Raw genomic sequence first — 15,168 nt, 5'->3', positions numbered from 1 at the left:
CGGATGGACTTACTGTGGAGCATCCGCGATGCTGAGGAGGTCATGGATAGCATGTTTAGTGAATTGGTCACACCGCAGGCTAGAATTGCTGAGGGAGACAGTGAATGAGTGACCAAAAGGCAGAGAGAGAGTAGGAAGGCAGTGCAGGTGTCCCCTGCAGTCATCTTCCTCCAAAACAGGTATACCATTTTGGATAGTGTTGGGGGAGATGGATCACCAGTGGCGGGCAGCAGCTGCCAGGGTCATGGCACTGTGGCAAGCACTGCCGTTCAGAAGAATGGGAAAAAAAGACCCGTAGGTCCATAGTCATAGAGGATTCTATGGCAAGGGAAGTAGATAGATGGTTCTGTAGCCGAAAACAAGACTCCTGGATGGTATGTTGCCTCCCAGGTGCTTGGGTCAGGGATATCACTGATTGGCTGCAGAGCATTCTGAAAGGGGAGGGTGAACAGCCAATTGTCGTAGTGCACATAGGCACCAATGATATAAGTAAAAAATCGAGATGAGGTCCTGAAAGCAGAGTTCAGGGAGCTAAGAGAGGAGCTAAAGAGGTGAATCTCAAAGGTCATGATCTTGGAATTGCTACCAGTGCCATGTGCTAGCCAATGTAGAAATGAAAGAATAGGCAGGATGAACATATTGCTTGAGGGATGGTGTAGGACGGAGGCGTTCAGATTTTTGGACATCGGGACCGGTTTGGAGGAAGCTGGGACTATTACAAATTGGATGGTCTCCACCTGAATCTGACTGGAACTAATGTCCTTGGGGGAGTTTTTGCTATTGCTGTTGGGAGGTTTTAACTAATGCGGCAGGGGGCTGGAATCCAGAAGAGAAGATTACTAGGCAGTGAGGTGGAAGCTAGAGACTGTAAGGATCACGAAGTTAGCATTACCAAGAGGAAGAGTAGGCAGAGAGCAGATGAACGCAAAAGAACTAGTGGCCTGAAGCGCATATACTTTAATGCAAGGAGTATAGTGGGTAAGGCAAATGAACTTAGGGCTTGGATTGGTGCCTGGGAGTATGATGTTATTGCGATCACAGAGACTTGGTTGAAGGAAGGGCATGATCGGCAACTAAATGTTCCAGGATATAGATGCTTCAGACAGGACAGGGAGGGAAGTAAAAAGGGGGGAGGAGTTGCATTGCTGGTGAGGGATGATATTACGGCTGTGCTAAAGGAGGACACTATGAAGGGCTTGAGCAGTGAGGTGTTATGGGTGGAGCTGAGAAATAAGGCTGTAGTTACATTGGTGGGGCTGTACTACAGGCCTCCCAACAGTGAGCGTGAGGCAGAAGAACAAATAGGTAAACCGATGTAGAGGCAACAGGGTGGTTGTGATGGGAGATTTTAATTTTCCCAACATTGACTGGGATATACTTTGTGTCAGAGATCAGGATGGGGCAGGATTTGTAAGGGCCATCCAGAAAAGTATTTTAGAGCAGTATGTCAATAGACCGACAAAGGAAGGGGCCATATTGGACCTAGTGTTGAGAAATGAGCCAAGCCAGGATTTCTTTGGGAATAGTGACCACAGTTCTGTAAGTTTCAGAATACTTGTAGACAAAGATGAGAGATGGTATAGGAGTGGGCCAAGGTCAATTATATCAAAATTAGGCAGGAGCTGGGAAATGTGGATTGGGCACAGCTATTTGAAGGAAAGTCCACATTTGATATGTGGGAGGCTTTAAAAGAGAGGTTGAAGATAGTGCAGGATAGGCATGTCCCTTTGAAAGCAAGGGATAGGAAAAGCAAGATTCATGAACCGTGGATGACAGGAGAAATTGTGTGACTAGCCAAGAGGAAAAGGGAAGCGTTGTATAAGGTCCAGGCAGCTAAGAGCCTTGGTGGAATATCGGGAGACTAGGACCAATCTTAAACGAGGAATCAAGTGGGCTAAAAGGGGTCATGAAATAACTTTAGCAATCAGAATTAAGGAGATTCTCAAAGCCTTTTATTCTTATATAAGAAGCAAGAGGGTAACCAGAGAAAGGGTTGGTCCACCAGAGGATAAGAAAGGAAGGTTGTGTAGCGAACCTGAGAAGATGGGTGAGATTCTCAATGATTACTTTACATCAGTGTTCGCTGAGGAACGGGAGGTGATGAATGCTCAGATTAGAGATAAAAGTTTGTTTACTCTGGATTATGTTGACATAGGGAGGGAAGATGTGTTGAGCAAGCTAAAGGATATTAAGATGGACAAATCCCCAGGATCAGATGGGATCTATCCCAGGTTGCTGAGGGAGGTGAGAGTGGAAATAGCTGGGGCCCTGACAGATATCTTTGTAACATCCTGAAACACAGATGAGGTACCGGAGGATTGGAGGGTTGCTCATGTTGCCCCCTTGTACAAGAAGGGTTGTAGGGATATTCCAGGTAATTACAGATCAGTGAGCCTGACGTCAGTGGTGGGAAAGTTGCTGGAGAAGGTACTGAGGGATAAAATCTATTTATATTTGGAAACAAAATGGCTTATCAGTGATAGACAATATGGTTTTGTGTAGGGTAGATCGTGCCTTACCAACTTAATAGAGTTCTTTGAGGAAGTGACCAAGTTGATAGATGAAGGAAGGGCTGTAGTGTCATATACATGGACTTTAGTAAGGCATTTGATAAGGTTCCCCATGGTAAACTAATGGAGAAAGTGAAGTCACATAGTGTGCAGGGTGTTCTAGCTAGGCGGATAAAGAACTGGTTGAACAACAGGAGACAGAGTAATAGTTGAAGGGAGTTTCTCGAAATGGAGAAAGGTGACCAGTGGTGTTCTACAGGGATCAGTGCTGTGGCCACTGTTGTTTGTAATATACATCATTGATCTGGAAGAGGGCATTGTTGATCTGATCAGTAAGTTTGAATACTACACGAAGATTGGTAGCAGGTGAACTGTCAAAGAATACAGGAGAATATAGATAGACTGGAGAGTTGGGCGGAGAAGTGGCAGATGGAGTTCAATCCAGGCAAATGTGAGGTGATGTATTTCGGGAAGTCTAATTCTGGAGCGAACTATACTGTAAACATAAAAGCCTTGGGAAAAGTTGATGAGCAGAGAGATCTGGGAGTTCAGGTCCATTGTACCCTGAAGGTGGCTGCACAGATGGATAGAGTGGTCAAGAAGGCATATAGTATGCTTGCCTTCGTTGGACAGGGTATTGAGTATAAGAGCTGGCCGGTCATGATAAAATTGTACCAGACTTTGGTTTGGCTGCATTTAGAATACTGTGTACAGTTCTGGTCGCCACATTACCAAAAGGATGTGGACACTTTGGAGAGGGTGCAGAGAAGGTTTACGAGGATGTTGCCTGGTATGGAAGGTGCTTACTATGAACATAGAACATTATGGCGCAGTATAGGCCCTTCGGCCCTCGATGTTTCGCGGTCCTGTCATACCAATCTGAAGCCCATCTAACCTACACTATTCCATGTAGGTCCATATGCTTGTCCAATGATGACTTAAATATACTTAAAGTTGGCAAATCTACTACTGTTGCAGGCAAAGCATTCCATACCCTTACTACTCTCTGAGTAAAGAAACTACCTCTGACATCTGTCTTATATCTATCACCCCTCAATTTAAAGCTATGCCCCCTCGTGCTCGCTGTCACCATTCTTGGAAAAAGGCTGTCCACCCTATCTAACCCTCTGATTATCTTGTATGTCTTTGTTAAGTCACCTCTCAACCTTCCTCTCTCTAATGAAAACAGCCTCAAGTCCCTCAGCCTTTCCTCGTAAGACCTTCCCTCCATACCAGGCAACATCCTAGTAAATCTCCTCTGCACCCTTTCCAAAGCTTCCACATCCTCCTTATAATGCGGTGATCAGAACTGTACACAATACTCCAAGTGCGGCCGAGTACAGCTGTAGCATAACCTCATGGTTCCGGAACTCGATCCCTTTATTAATAAAAGCTAAAACACTGTATGCCTTCTTAACAGCCCTGTCAACCTGGGTGGCAACTTTCAAGGATCTGTGTACCTGGACACCGAGATCTCTCTGCTCATCTGCACTATCAAGAATCTTACCATTAGCCCAGTTACTCCGACCAAAATGAATCATCTCACTTATCCACATTAAACTCCATTTGCCACCTCTCAGCCCAGGTCTGCAGCTTATCTATGTTTCTCTATAACCTACTACATCCTTCGTCTCTATCCACAACTCCACCGACCTTAGTGTCATCTGCAAATTTACTAACCCACCCTTCTACGCCCTCATCCAGGTCGTTTATAAAAATGACGAACAGCAGTGGACCCAACACCGACCCTTGCAGTACACCACTGGTAAATGGACTCCAGGATGAACATTTCCCATCAATCACCAGTCTTCTTTCAGCAAGCCAATTACTGATCCAAACTGCTATATCTCCCACAATCCCATTCCTCCGCATTTTGTACAATAGCCTACGGTGGGGAACCTTATCGAAGAGAGATTGAGTAGGTTAAGATTGTTTTCATTAGAAAAGAGGAGATTGAGGGGGATCTGATTGAGGTCTACAAAATCATGAAGGTATAGTCAGGGTAGATAGAGATAAACTTTTTCCCACAGTGAGGGATTCAATAACGAGAGGTCACGTGTTCAAGGTGAGAGGTGAAAAGTTTAAGGGGCAAATACGCGGCAAGTACTTTACACAGAGGGTGGTAGCTGCCTGGAATGCGTTGCCAGCAGAGGTAGTAGAGGCAGGCATGGTAGATTCGTTTAAGGTGGGTCTGGGCAGATGCATGACTAGCTGGGAGGCAGAGGGATGCAGATGGTTAGGATTTGGATTGGCTCAGGCTTGGAGGGCTGAAGGGCCTGTTCCTGGGCTGTAAATTTTATTCATTCTTTGTTCTTTGAATACCAGTGTGTCACAACATCTGCTGGGCCTGTCTTACTAGTGGGAAATGATGGGGATGGTGATGGTGGCATCTGGAACATTGTCTATCAGATATGATTTTGCTGTGAAGCTGATGTTTTACTAATCTGAGACGGCTCTCCCAATTTTGGCAGTAACCCCTAGATGTTAGTAAGGAGGACTTTGCAGGGTGATGACTGTTTTTGCTGTTGTCATTTCTAGTGCCTAGACTGAGGCTAGTTGGTTCCCCCGGTTTAATTTCTTTGAAACTTCCATGTTTTCTGTAGACTCCGTTCATACTACCATGTATTCTATGGATTGTGTTCATACTATCAATATATAATTTAATTCTGTATTTGTACTGTAAGTAAACATTATAGAGCTACATAGATGTATTCAAAGTCTGTCTCATTTAGTACGTGGATAGTACCACATAATACAATGGAGGTATTCTGGAGGGCATTAACACATTGAATATGTTCATGTTGTCAGTATGCACTGTGGAACTATGTGTCCTTATTGTCACTGCACTGTGAGGCTGTGTATTCATGCTGTGTGCAATGTGGGAACGGTGCTCATTCTGTAATTGAGCAGTGTTGGACAGCTTGTCATTCTGTGTGTACTATGCAGCTGTGCATTTATACCGAGTGTGCATGGTAACTGAGTATATGAGCTCTCACTATACTTGTGTTTAGAAGCAGGAACCATGGCTTAGTGTTCTATTCTGTAACTCTTGTCACAGTTGTATACCACTATCCTGATTGTGATCAGTTAGTTTATTACAGACAGGATGGGGTCTTGGACCCTGGAGCTGAACCATGTGCTTCTTGTGGTTATCACATTACATAAACAGTTCCTCTGTCCATTAAGTCAGTAAGAATGTGGATAAGAGCAGCTGCTGGAAAAGTCCTGAACTCACCATCACATTTTTAATTGTTGTCTGTTCTCCAGGTTGCTGGGTACCATTATGATCTTTGTGGACTATCTCTACACGGATATCATTCTTCGCAGAGACGTCACCTTTACCATCTGAAAAACAGCCACAGCACAGAAATCAAACATCTCCTCCACTGAACAGTCATATTTAGGAATTAATGAGCAGTCAAACACTGAGAAGCGTGGAGTACAGATTAGTGTACAGAAGGATATACAATTGAAAAACCGCTCTTTAAATGATTACATGGATTTCTACACCTCTCCACCCTAAATCCATCATCTGCCAGTCTAAGTAATGGACACTCTGATGGACTTCCTGGCTCCAGTCTAAATTTATTTTCTCCTGCTTTAACACTTCTTTTGATGAAACTTTCATTTAATGCAGTCTTCTGCAGTTCCCTTTTTCTAATCCTTTGCTATCCTCTACAAGATTGGACCTATGATCTTCATACTTTAGATTGACTACCCTATTGTAGTACTGAGGGGATGCAGCATTGTTTTACATGTTGTTCATTTGATGAAAAATGTTACAATTATGAGATTTATGAGCTTCTTATGTTTTGGGATGATGTCTAATTTAAGGTAAAATGAAAAGGGTCATGTAATTTGTTCTGATGTTTACAAGCGTTCATAGTTTGATTATTAAAGATTAAAGTGAGCCCAGACTCTCTTGCTGGGCAGGAGAATGCAAACTGCTTACACCAGAGACAATGGTAACAACCTGTGTGTAAACAGTAGTTGGGCTATGAGTCTGCAAACTCCTAGAAAGATGGTGAGAAAAGCTGATAGTAAACTGTTGTGATTTTAGTTCCAAGATGAAAAATAGTTGAGCTCTTGAGGATAGTTACCTGAATCCAAGACTCATGATTCCTATTGCTATTGTTAATGGCTTTGAGATGTGAGTATCCAGAGTAATCAATTACGATATAAGATTATAGACAAATATATCACGGACAGATTAGTCTGCCAAATTCCAAATGACAAAGAGAGCTGCTGAAGGTTGAACATCTCTGTGGTTTACTGTGTTGGAATGCTAGTGAAAACACATACTTAGCTGAAAACAACAAGTTCATGAAGAGTTAAAATGAAGCTGGAAGGTTCACATGACCTGTAACAGAGGGATCTTATCTTGAAAGTCAGTTCTGGAGTTAGAAGTTACCAGGTTATGAAAAACAATGAACAGATGTAAACCATCAAGGTTAAGAATCATTTCGGGCTGATTTTGGCAAAATTGAATATCTACTTAAAAGAAAATTCAGCATTAACCTATGAAGTGTGCTTCTTTGGTTGTGCTAAAATAAATGGGAGAATTCTGTTTTTGGTTTAAAGAACAAGTTGCTTCACAGATAATATTTACTCCATGATGCTTCACATATCTTGCTGCAGGAAATATTTTTCTGGTATCTTGACGAATTTCCCTCCCACCACTAATGGGACCTAGATGAAAACTAGTGAACCATTGAGACCAGCTACTGCTGCTGGTGGGATCTCAATTAACTGCAAAGTCAGAAAGCCGTGCTAAGTTACTGTATGTGTGTATCTTCTCTTGTGATCTATCTCTGCCTATGCCTGGAGACCCAAGTTTTTCAACCTTTCCTCATCACTCAGGGATGTAATTCCTCTTGGTGAAGATTCCAAGCTTCAAATGCCACTAATGGGTTTGTAAACAAAACTAGACAAGTTTCTGAAGCTTTGGTTAAATTAGAACAGATTTATTTATTTGTTTCATTCATGGCATTGAGAATATCTTCTCGAATCAGCATTAGTTGCTAATCCCAGTTTTCTTTGAGAACTTGATGGTGACCTTGCTGCAGTCTGTGTGATGAAAATGCTCTGAGTGTGGTTTGAGGAGTATGGGTCCAGAGTTTTGATCTCAAAACAAGGAATGTTCAGCAATATGGAACAATCTTGAATGCCTTCCTTATGTAACGATGTCTCTCTAGCCCCCCCACTTCTCCTTTGAAGTTCCTTTGAAGATTTCCTCTTTTGGCTAAGTTCTTAATCTACTGATGTGATGAGCAGGATTGTCCACTCCTGACCACAGTGAGAAGAATGGCCATGTAAATGAACTCAATCAGGCAAGAGGCCAAAAATCAGATAGACACTATTGAGAAATCTTTAGTAATGAGGTTCACATGGTGGGTCACATATGTCACCAGATGCTGTGAAGTCAATCCTTATGTACTTTGATCTAATTAATATGACAACTTGCTGGTATATACTTCGATTTCACGACTAACTCATAGCCAATCAAGAAACACAATAATTCGGAAACCCAACAGCAAAATTTAGGAATGCAGCTGGAAAGTTGTGTCTCCTGATACCAGTGCATCCACATTTAAATAGGGTCGGTGGGACAGTCTCGCTCCACACCTGATTCCCCTCTAATTCCCCCCACACAAATCCCCTCCTCCAAATATCTTCTCACTTACTATTCACTTACTCTTTACAACTGAACCCCGTTACAACATAAAGCCTCCTATCTACGCATGTGCAGTGTAGTCTTTGCAAATAGGCCCAGTGAAACTTCACTTGACACAAAAAGTCTAGAATTGTGTGCATTTCCAGATTAGCCACATATGCAGTTGTGGGTATCAGCCAATACTGCCTGGGGTCATTACTTACTGCTTTGACTGTATGTTTGGGGGTATGATCCAGTTAATTTAGGAATTAGGCTCCAGTATGTCTGGGTTTTGCTGTCCTGAAATAAGTCCAGTGTGGCGCAGGATCTGCCCAATGTCATCCATATTGACGCCAACTCACATCTGGGCTTGGTCTGTAGGAGGGGTGCTCGTGATTTAGAGGGAATAATTGTAGGGATTGCTGTATGTTGTATTTGGGAATTTCAAAGTTGACATATGGTGTGTAAATGGCTCTTTTGTGGTTGATTTGTGGGGTTGGGTGGAAATTGTCAAGGAACTTCTGGTGGCTTCTGAGGGGAGGGGGGACCTTGAGATCCAGTAGCTTCTATGAAAGAGTCATAGAGTCATATGATACAGAAACAGATCTTTTGGTCCAACCCATCCATGCAGACTGCTTTTCCCAAACTAAACCAGCCCGTTTGCCTGCGGTTGGTCCATATTTTTCTAAAACTTTCCTATTCATGTACCTGTCCAAATGTCCTTTAAATATTGTAACTGTATCTACATCTACTACTTGCTCTGGCTGTTCATTCCACATATGCGCCACCTCTGTATGAAAATGTTGCCCCTCAGATCCCTTTTAAGTCTTTCTGCTCTCACCTTATAATTATGCTCTCTAGTTTTAGACCTGTTAAAAGTTAATTCACAGGATGAGATGTTGCTGGTCAAGCCAGCATTTATTGCCCGGAGGGCAGTTAAGAATCAACCACATAGCTGTGGGTCTGGCATCGCATGTAGGCCAGACTGGGTAAGGACAGCAGATTCCTTCCCGAAAGGGCATTAATGAACCAGATGGGTTTTTCTACCAATTGATTCTTACTTCCAGATTTTATTGAGTTCAAATTACACCATCTGCCATGGCACGATTTGAACCCAGGTCCCCAGAACATTATCTAGGTCTCTGAATTAAAAGTCTAGCGACAGTACCACTAGGTGCCCCACCCCCTCCCAAACTCCCCCAGCCTATGGGAGAAAAGACCTTTGCTATTTACCTGATCTATGCCCCTCATGATTTTATAAACCTCTATAAGGTCACCCATTAATTGCCTACGCTCCCAGCCTATCCAGCCTCTCCTTATAACTCAAATCCTTCAGTCCCAGTAACATCCTTGTCAATTTTTCCTACACCCTCTCCAATTTAATAATATCCTTCCTAAAGCAGGGAGACTAGAACCGTATACAGTACTCCAAAAGTGGCCTCACTAATGCTTTGTACAACTGCAACATGACATCCCAACTATTCAGTGGTCTGAGCAATGAAGGCAAGTGTGCCCACTGATGTCTTCACCATCCTGTCTACCTGTCAAAACTTTCAATGAATTATGCACCTGCTAACTAACTGGATCTCTCTGTTCTACAACACTCCCCAGGGCCCCACCATTAATTGTGTAAGTCCTGCCCAGGTTTGTCTTATCAAAATGAACAGTGATTGTAGTAAAGAGGCGATGGTAGAGAATCGCGGCAGTGACCAGGGATGGTAAAGTGCTGAGGATAAAACACAATGCAAGTGTAGAGGTGAACATGTGCATCCCATATGGATGTTGATATTGGGGGGTGGGGGAGATGTTGGAACTCAGAAGGCTGAATAAACAAGACGAATGTCATCGAGCTGAAAGTCTGTCAAACTAACTACAATACCTTATTGAAGTAGAAGTAACAATAGACAAAATGGGAGTTATTATTTGGGACAGAGTTACATCTTGCATGTCTTGACTAAATGAAGTGAGGAGTCCAATGAATGGGCAATCAATTTCAGCTGTCCTCAATTGTTTGCCAGCACTTCAACAGGACTAGTAGGGTTTTTGTAGTGCAGTGCAGGGCATCAATGTGGACTTCACCAGTCTGAAGGCTAGCATTCATATTTCATCTGCTCCAGAGATGTGTAATGACACCTCTCAGCAGTTTGATTAGAAAATTTCATTTCAACAAAACCCATTGACAGTTCCCTCCGTGACTACCTGGTCAGGTCCACCCTCCCATCTTGGCACCCTCCCCTGCCACTGCAGGAACTGTAAAAACTGCGCCCACACCTCCGCCCTCACCTCCATCCAAAGCTCCAAAGGAGCCTTCCCCATCCATCAAAGTTTCACCAGCACATCCACCAATGTCATTTATTGTATCCATTGCTCCCGATGCGGTCTGCTGTACATTGGGAGACTAGACGCCTCCTCGCAGAGCACTTCAGGGAACATCTCCAGGACACCCGCACCAAACAACCCCACTGCCCGTGGCCCAACATTTTAACTCCCCATCCCACTCTCCCAAGGACATGCAGGTCCTGGGCCTCCTCCTCCCTCACTATCTGACGCCTGGAGGAAGAACGCCTCACCTTCTGCCTCGGAACACTTCAACCCCAGGGCATCAATGTGGACTTCACCAGTTTCCTCATTTCCCCTCCCCAACCTTACCTCAGCTCCAACCTTCCAGCTCAGCACTGTCCTCATGACCTGTCCTACCTGCCGATCTCCCTTCTCACCTATCCGCTCATGACCTGTGGTAGTCCTGTCCCAAAATCAATAGTACTCATGCCCCTAGTTGTGTAGAACTCAGCAGTTGCTGATAGAGACACATTGCTGTAGGTTTACGTCTTGCATTCATCAGGACAGTTAAAAAAATGTCAAATTTCAAATGGCAACAATTTTTATAATAGGTGTATTATTTACCTGTAGTATTCTTACACTGTTCTGGAGGCAGCCTCCAGCATGGTACGTAAGGAAAGGTCTGTGTTTAGGCTGTACATGGATAAATCAATCAGTGCCCAACACATCACATACTTTGAACAGTTACCGATCCCACGTTATCTTTATTTTCTTTATTATAGCTCTTAGCTCTATTCTTTACCGTATTATGTTGGACATCAAATGGCTGAGTGAGCAGCTGGACTTTGCTACTTAGCAGTTTGCTTTGTGCTATTAAAGCTTGTTAGTTGTAATTATTGATCCTCATGCTCCATTGGATGCCCCAGTACATTTGTCCCAAAATCCCAGAGTCTGTTACATTATCAGGAGATAAAGGGGTAGAATTAAAGGTTTGTAAATACCTATCATAATCACTGCTGTAGCAATGCTCAGTGAACCCTTCAATGTTACACATGTTGTCATATATGACCTATAGTATCTCTGTACACCAATTCTAATACACTACACTGTAGCCAATTAGTGTACAGTTCAAAAAAAGAAAAGGCTAGTACTGCCTGAATTTACATTGATTGTGATTCTTTGTTTGCTTAGGAAATTCCACTTTTTAGCATATTGTCCAGAAACAGCTAGAATATATGCTGATTCTGCACTGTTGTATTAATGGAGTGATTACTTACATTTGCTCCAGAAGTACATGGGTTTTGCTGAATATTAACACACTGGACACTTGCAAGGAGTTTTCTTGTTAGAGGCTCTCCTTTAAGCTTAAAGTTTTAATGGGGGATGCTTTAAAACTGAAAAGGAAAGTATAGGGAAGAAAGCCACCAGAAACAAACTAAACCAGAGGAAGCAGAGACAGTTGTAGCACGAATACTGGAGATAAAATGAAATTGGATAGAAGCTGAAAATTTATGGGATATTGGAATATGGGATTACCCTCTGATTGTTGCCTCTGATGCCAGTGGCATACATGCTTTGTGCAAATGTTTGCAGGATGCAGACAGTGATTAACACATTTTAAATCCATAAAGCTCTGATAAACTGGTGTGGGTTGAAGCTAATCTGAAAGTCTTAAAGGAGGGGCTGGGATGAGGTTCTGTGGTTGTAGCAGATGTAGGAAGTGTTCTGAAAAGGATTTAGAAGTTGGAGAGCTCTGATGAATGATATAATTTGAAAAGAGGGGATTCCAAGGTTTTTGGAGGCAGTACTACAGGCCTTCCTACAGAAAGGTCAAGTGAGGCTACCATGCACAGAAGGTTTCTGCAAAGACAAAGAGAGAACGTTGCTGGTCAGTGCTAGAGGTCAGGGGTTAGATATCCTTGCTGGTCAATACTAGGGGCCAAACTTAATGGACCTGGATGGGATGCTGCGACACATTCAATGATGTCACATGAGTTGTCAAAGTCAGTGAACTAGTATTACTAACCTCAGTTACTGCTCAATGTATCATACAATAGTCAATTACATTTCGGCAATCCAGTTATTGGCACAGCTTCACCTCATTCCCCCATGCTGATTCAAGCCTTGTTTCTATATGTCATTGCTAGTTACTTTACCATCACAACTACATCACCCAGATTGATTACACCCGACACTCCCCTTTCTATTGTTGGACAAGCAAGTGCACAACTAGAGGCAGCAGAACCAGAGGCACTGCAGCATGTCCTTACACCCACTGGTATCTCCATCATTGAAATAAACATCAGAGACTGGGTTGTAGCCATGAGTGAAAATGTCTAGTTTCATCTTTTGAATATGTTTGATTATTTTATGTAGAAATAGAGTTTTGCATCCTGTTAATGGCTGATCAAATAATGGAGTCACTAAGATACACTTAATTTTTAATGTTGCCTCCTCCAAAATGATCTGGTTGTGGTGTTAAAGCTGTTGTAATTATTATAATTATTGATCCTCATGCTCCACTGGATGCTCCAGTATATTTGTCCCAAAGTCCCAGTGCCTGTTAAATCATCAGAAAGTAAAGGATTGGAATTAAAGGTTTAAAGATATCTATCATAATCACTGGCACTGCTGTAGCAATACTCAGTGAACCCTTTAATGTTGCACCTGTCATCTATGACCTATAGTGTCTTAGTATACCATTTCTAATGTATTACACTCAGCCAATTAGTGTACAGTTCAAAAGAAAGAATAGGCCGGTACTACCTGAATTTACATTGATTGTGATTCTTTGTTTGCTCATTAGTAAAGATGTTTAGTTTCATCTATTGGAGAATATGTTTGATTATTTTGTGTGGAAATACAGTTTTAAATCCTGTTGATGGCTGATCAGATAATGGAGTCAGAAAGATACACTTCATTTTTAATGTTGTCGCCTCCAAAATGGTCATAAAAGGCTTTTGAGAGTATATTGTGGGCTGACATTCTTTCAGTCATTATGCTGAACCTAATAACAATAGACTCCAAGGAGAAGCTGTGATATGGAACTGTTGGGAAGAACACCTGATTTATCCTGAAAATGATAGTGTGCTTTTATTGTATTTATGATAATATATTAATTTATGCTTACTGTTCAGTATACCTGGCTTATCATTTAAATAAATCATTTAATTTTATATTGCCTAGTCATGGCCTGAGAAGGTTCTGAGACACTCTAAAGTTAATTAAGTAATTTTTGAAGCAGCTGCTTTTGATATAGGAAACCTAGCAGCCAATTTGCTCACAGCAGGCTCCTACAAGCAACATGATAAATTCAAGAGATGTGGGTAAACTAGCAAGATCAACATTTAAAATCTCTCATTGCTCTTAAAGTGAGTAGCTTGCTTGTCTATTTTAGAAGGCAGTTAAGAGTCAACTATATTGCTATGGGTCTGCCGTCATACGTCATATGTCGACCAGATGGTGTAAGGATACTAGCTTTCACTTCGTAAAGAATGTTAATAAATCAGGTAAAAGTCACCTTACTCTGACTGGACTATAGGGTTGCTCTCTCATTGAGAGATGACTGGTGGTGGTTTAACCTAAAATTCATCACTCTTCAAGCAACTGGGAGGTTGAGAAGATGAGCCTTTCATGGTAACATCAACTGATACAGGAATTGAGCCCATGCTATTGGTGTCACTCTCATCACAAACCAGCTGTCCAGCCAACTGAGCTGACTGACCCCTGATTGAATGAGATAGGTTTTTACAGCAATTGATGGTGGTTATCATGGTCATTATTACTGAAACAAGTTTTGAATTTGTTAGTTGAATTTAAATTGCACTAGCTGCTAAGGTGCAGTTTGAATTTGTGTCTCTGGAACATTGGCCTTGGTCTCTGGATCGGTAGTTAAGTGGCTACTGCTTCCTTCAAAATGACCAGATAACCTGCTTTTGATATTACCTGAGGTTAAATATTAATCTAAACACCAGGAAGAACTTCCATGCTTTCCATCAAAATAGTGTCATGGATTTTTTGCGTCCATCTGACAGGACAGGCAAGATCTTGATCTGACATCTAATCCTACAGACAGCACTTCTGGAAGTGTAACAGTTTCTCTCTGCTATACTGCAGTGTCAGCATCAGCTTAAGTCTGTAGATATGGATTGTGTCCAACAACCTTCTGACCCAGAGATAAGAGAGATATCCACTGAGACATGGCTGTCACCTTTCTAGCTGACAGCTTGTTAATTGGTGGTCCCTAGAACTTGAACAATTAAGAGTAATCATTTTTCTTAAACTCGCAATGTTTCTCTCTCTGACTTTTGCACACATACAATTTGGTTGTAACAAATTTATTTTGTTTACAATTATAGTTTAGTTAATTTCTCTTGTGCCTCAGATCTTTTTTGCAAGATGATTTTGCAGACCTTGTAAATCCATGCTCCAGCAATCTCTAATCTTACTCATTTACTTTCTTTTGTGTTCACATGAAGAATGACCTAGCCTGAATCCTTGTCATATTGCCTTTAAAATCTTTTGGGGCAATTTTGCTTATCCCTGGAGCTCATATTGCCTTTGTTGATTCTTCAATCAGGATGAGTCCAGTGGTCGGAATCTATCTTTGTAATCCCATAGTTTCAGATACAGCTTCTTCTCCTAATACAGGTTTTTCTAAATTTCCATCATTCTTGAGCTTCAATTCTCAGGGATAGTTATTATTCTCTCAGCTCATAAGCTGTT

At 42.0% G+C, this 15,168-nt stretch overlaps 1 protein-coding gene and 1 long non-coding RNA gene across 3 annotated transcripts in view; one reads left to right on the top strand and one right to left on the bottom strand.

Annotated features, from left to right (window-relative positions):
• The window catches only part of LOC140494086 (uncharacterized), a 58,596-nt gene extending 45,068 nt beyond the window's left edge, over positions 1-13,528 (top strand). The window contains exon 4 of the long non-coding RNA XR_011963906.1: positions 5,778-13,528. This is a non-coding gene — a long non-coding RNA (uncharacterized lncRNA). The remainder of the gene's footprint in view (positions 1-5,777) is intronic.
• kirrel3a (kirre like nephrin family adhesion molecule 3a) overlaps positions 1-15,168 on the bottom strand; it is a 615,794-nt gene that overhangs the window by 12,948 nt on the left and 587,678 nt on the right. For both annotated transcript variants that reach the window (XM_072593027.1, XM_072593028.1), the window contains one exon: positions 5,746-5,855. In XM_072593027.1, the coding sequence (XP_072449128.1) occupies positions 5,746-5,855 (110 nt within the window). The remainder of the gene's footprint in view (positions 1-5,745; positions 5,856-15,168) is intronic.

The sequence above is a fragment of the Chiloscyllium punctatum genome, chromosome 23 (genome assembly GCF_047496795.1).
Source record: "Chiloscyllium punctatum isolate Juve2018m chromosome 23, sChiPun1.3, whole genome shotgun sequence".
Taxonomy (NCBI): Eukaryota; Metazoa; Chordata; class Chondrichthyes; order Orectolobiformes; family Hemiscylliidae; genus Chiloscyllium; species Chiloscyllium punctatum.
Note: the sequence above shows the minus strand (reverse complement) of the source record. Positions and strands in the feature narration are given on the sequence as shown.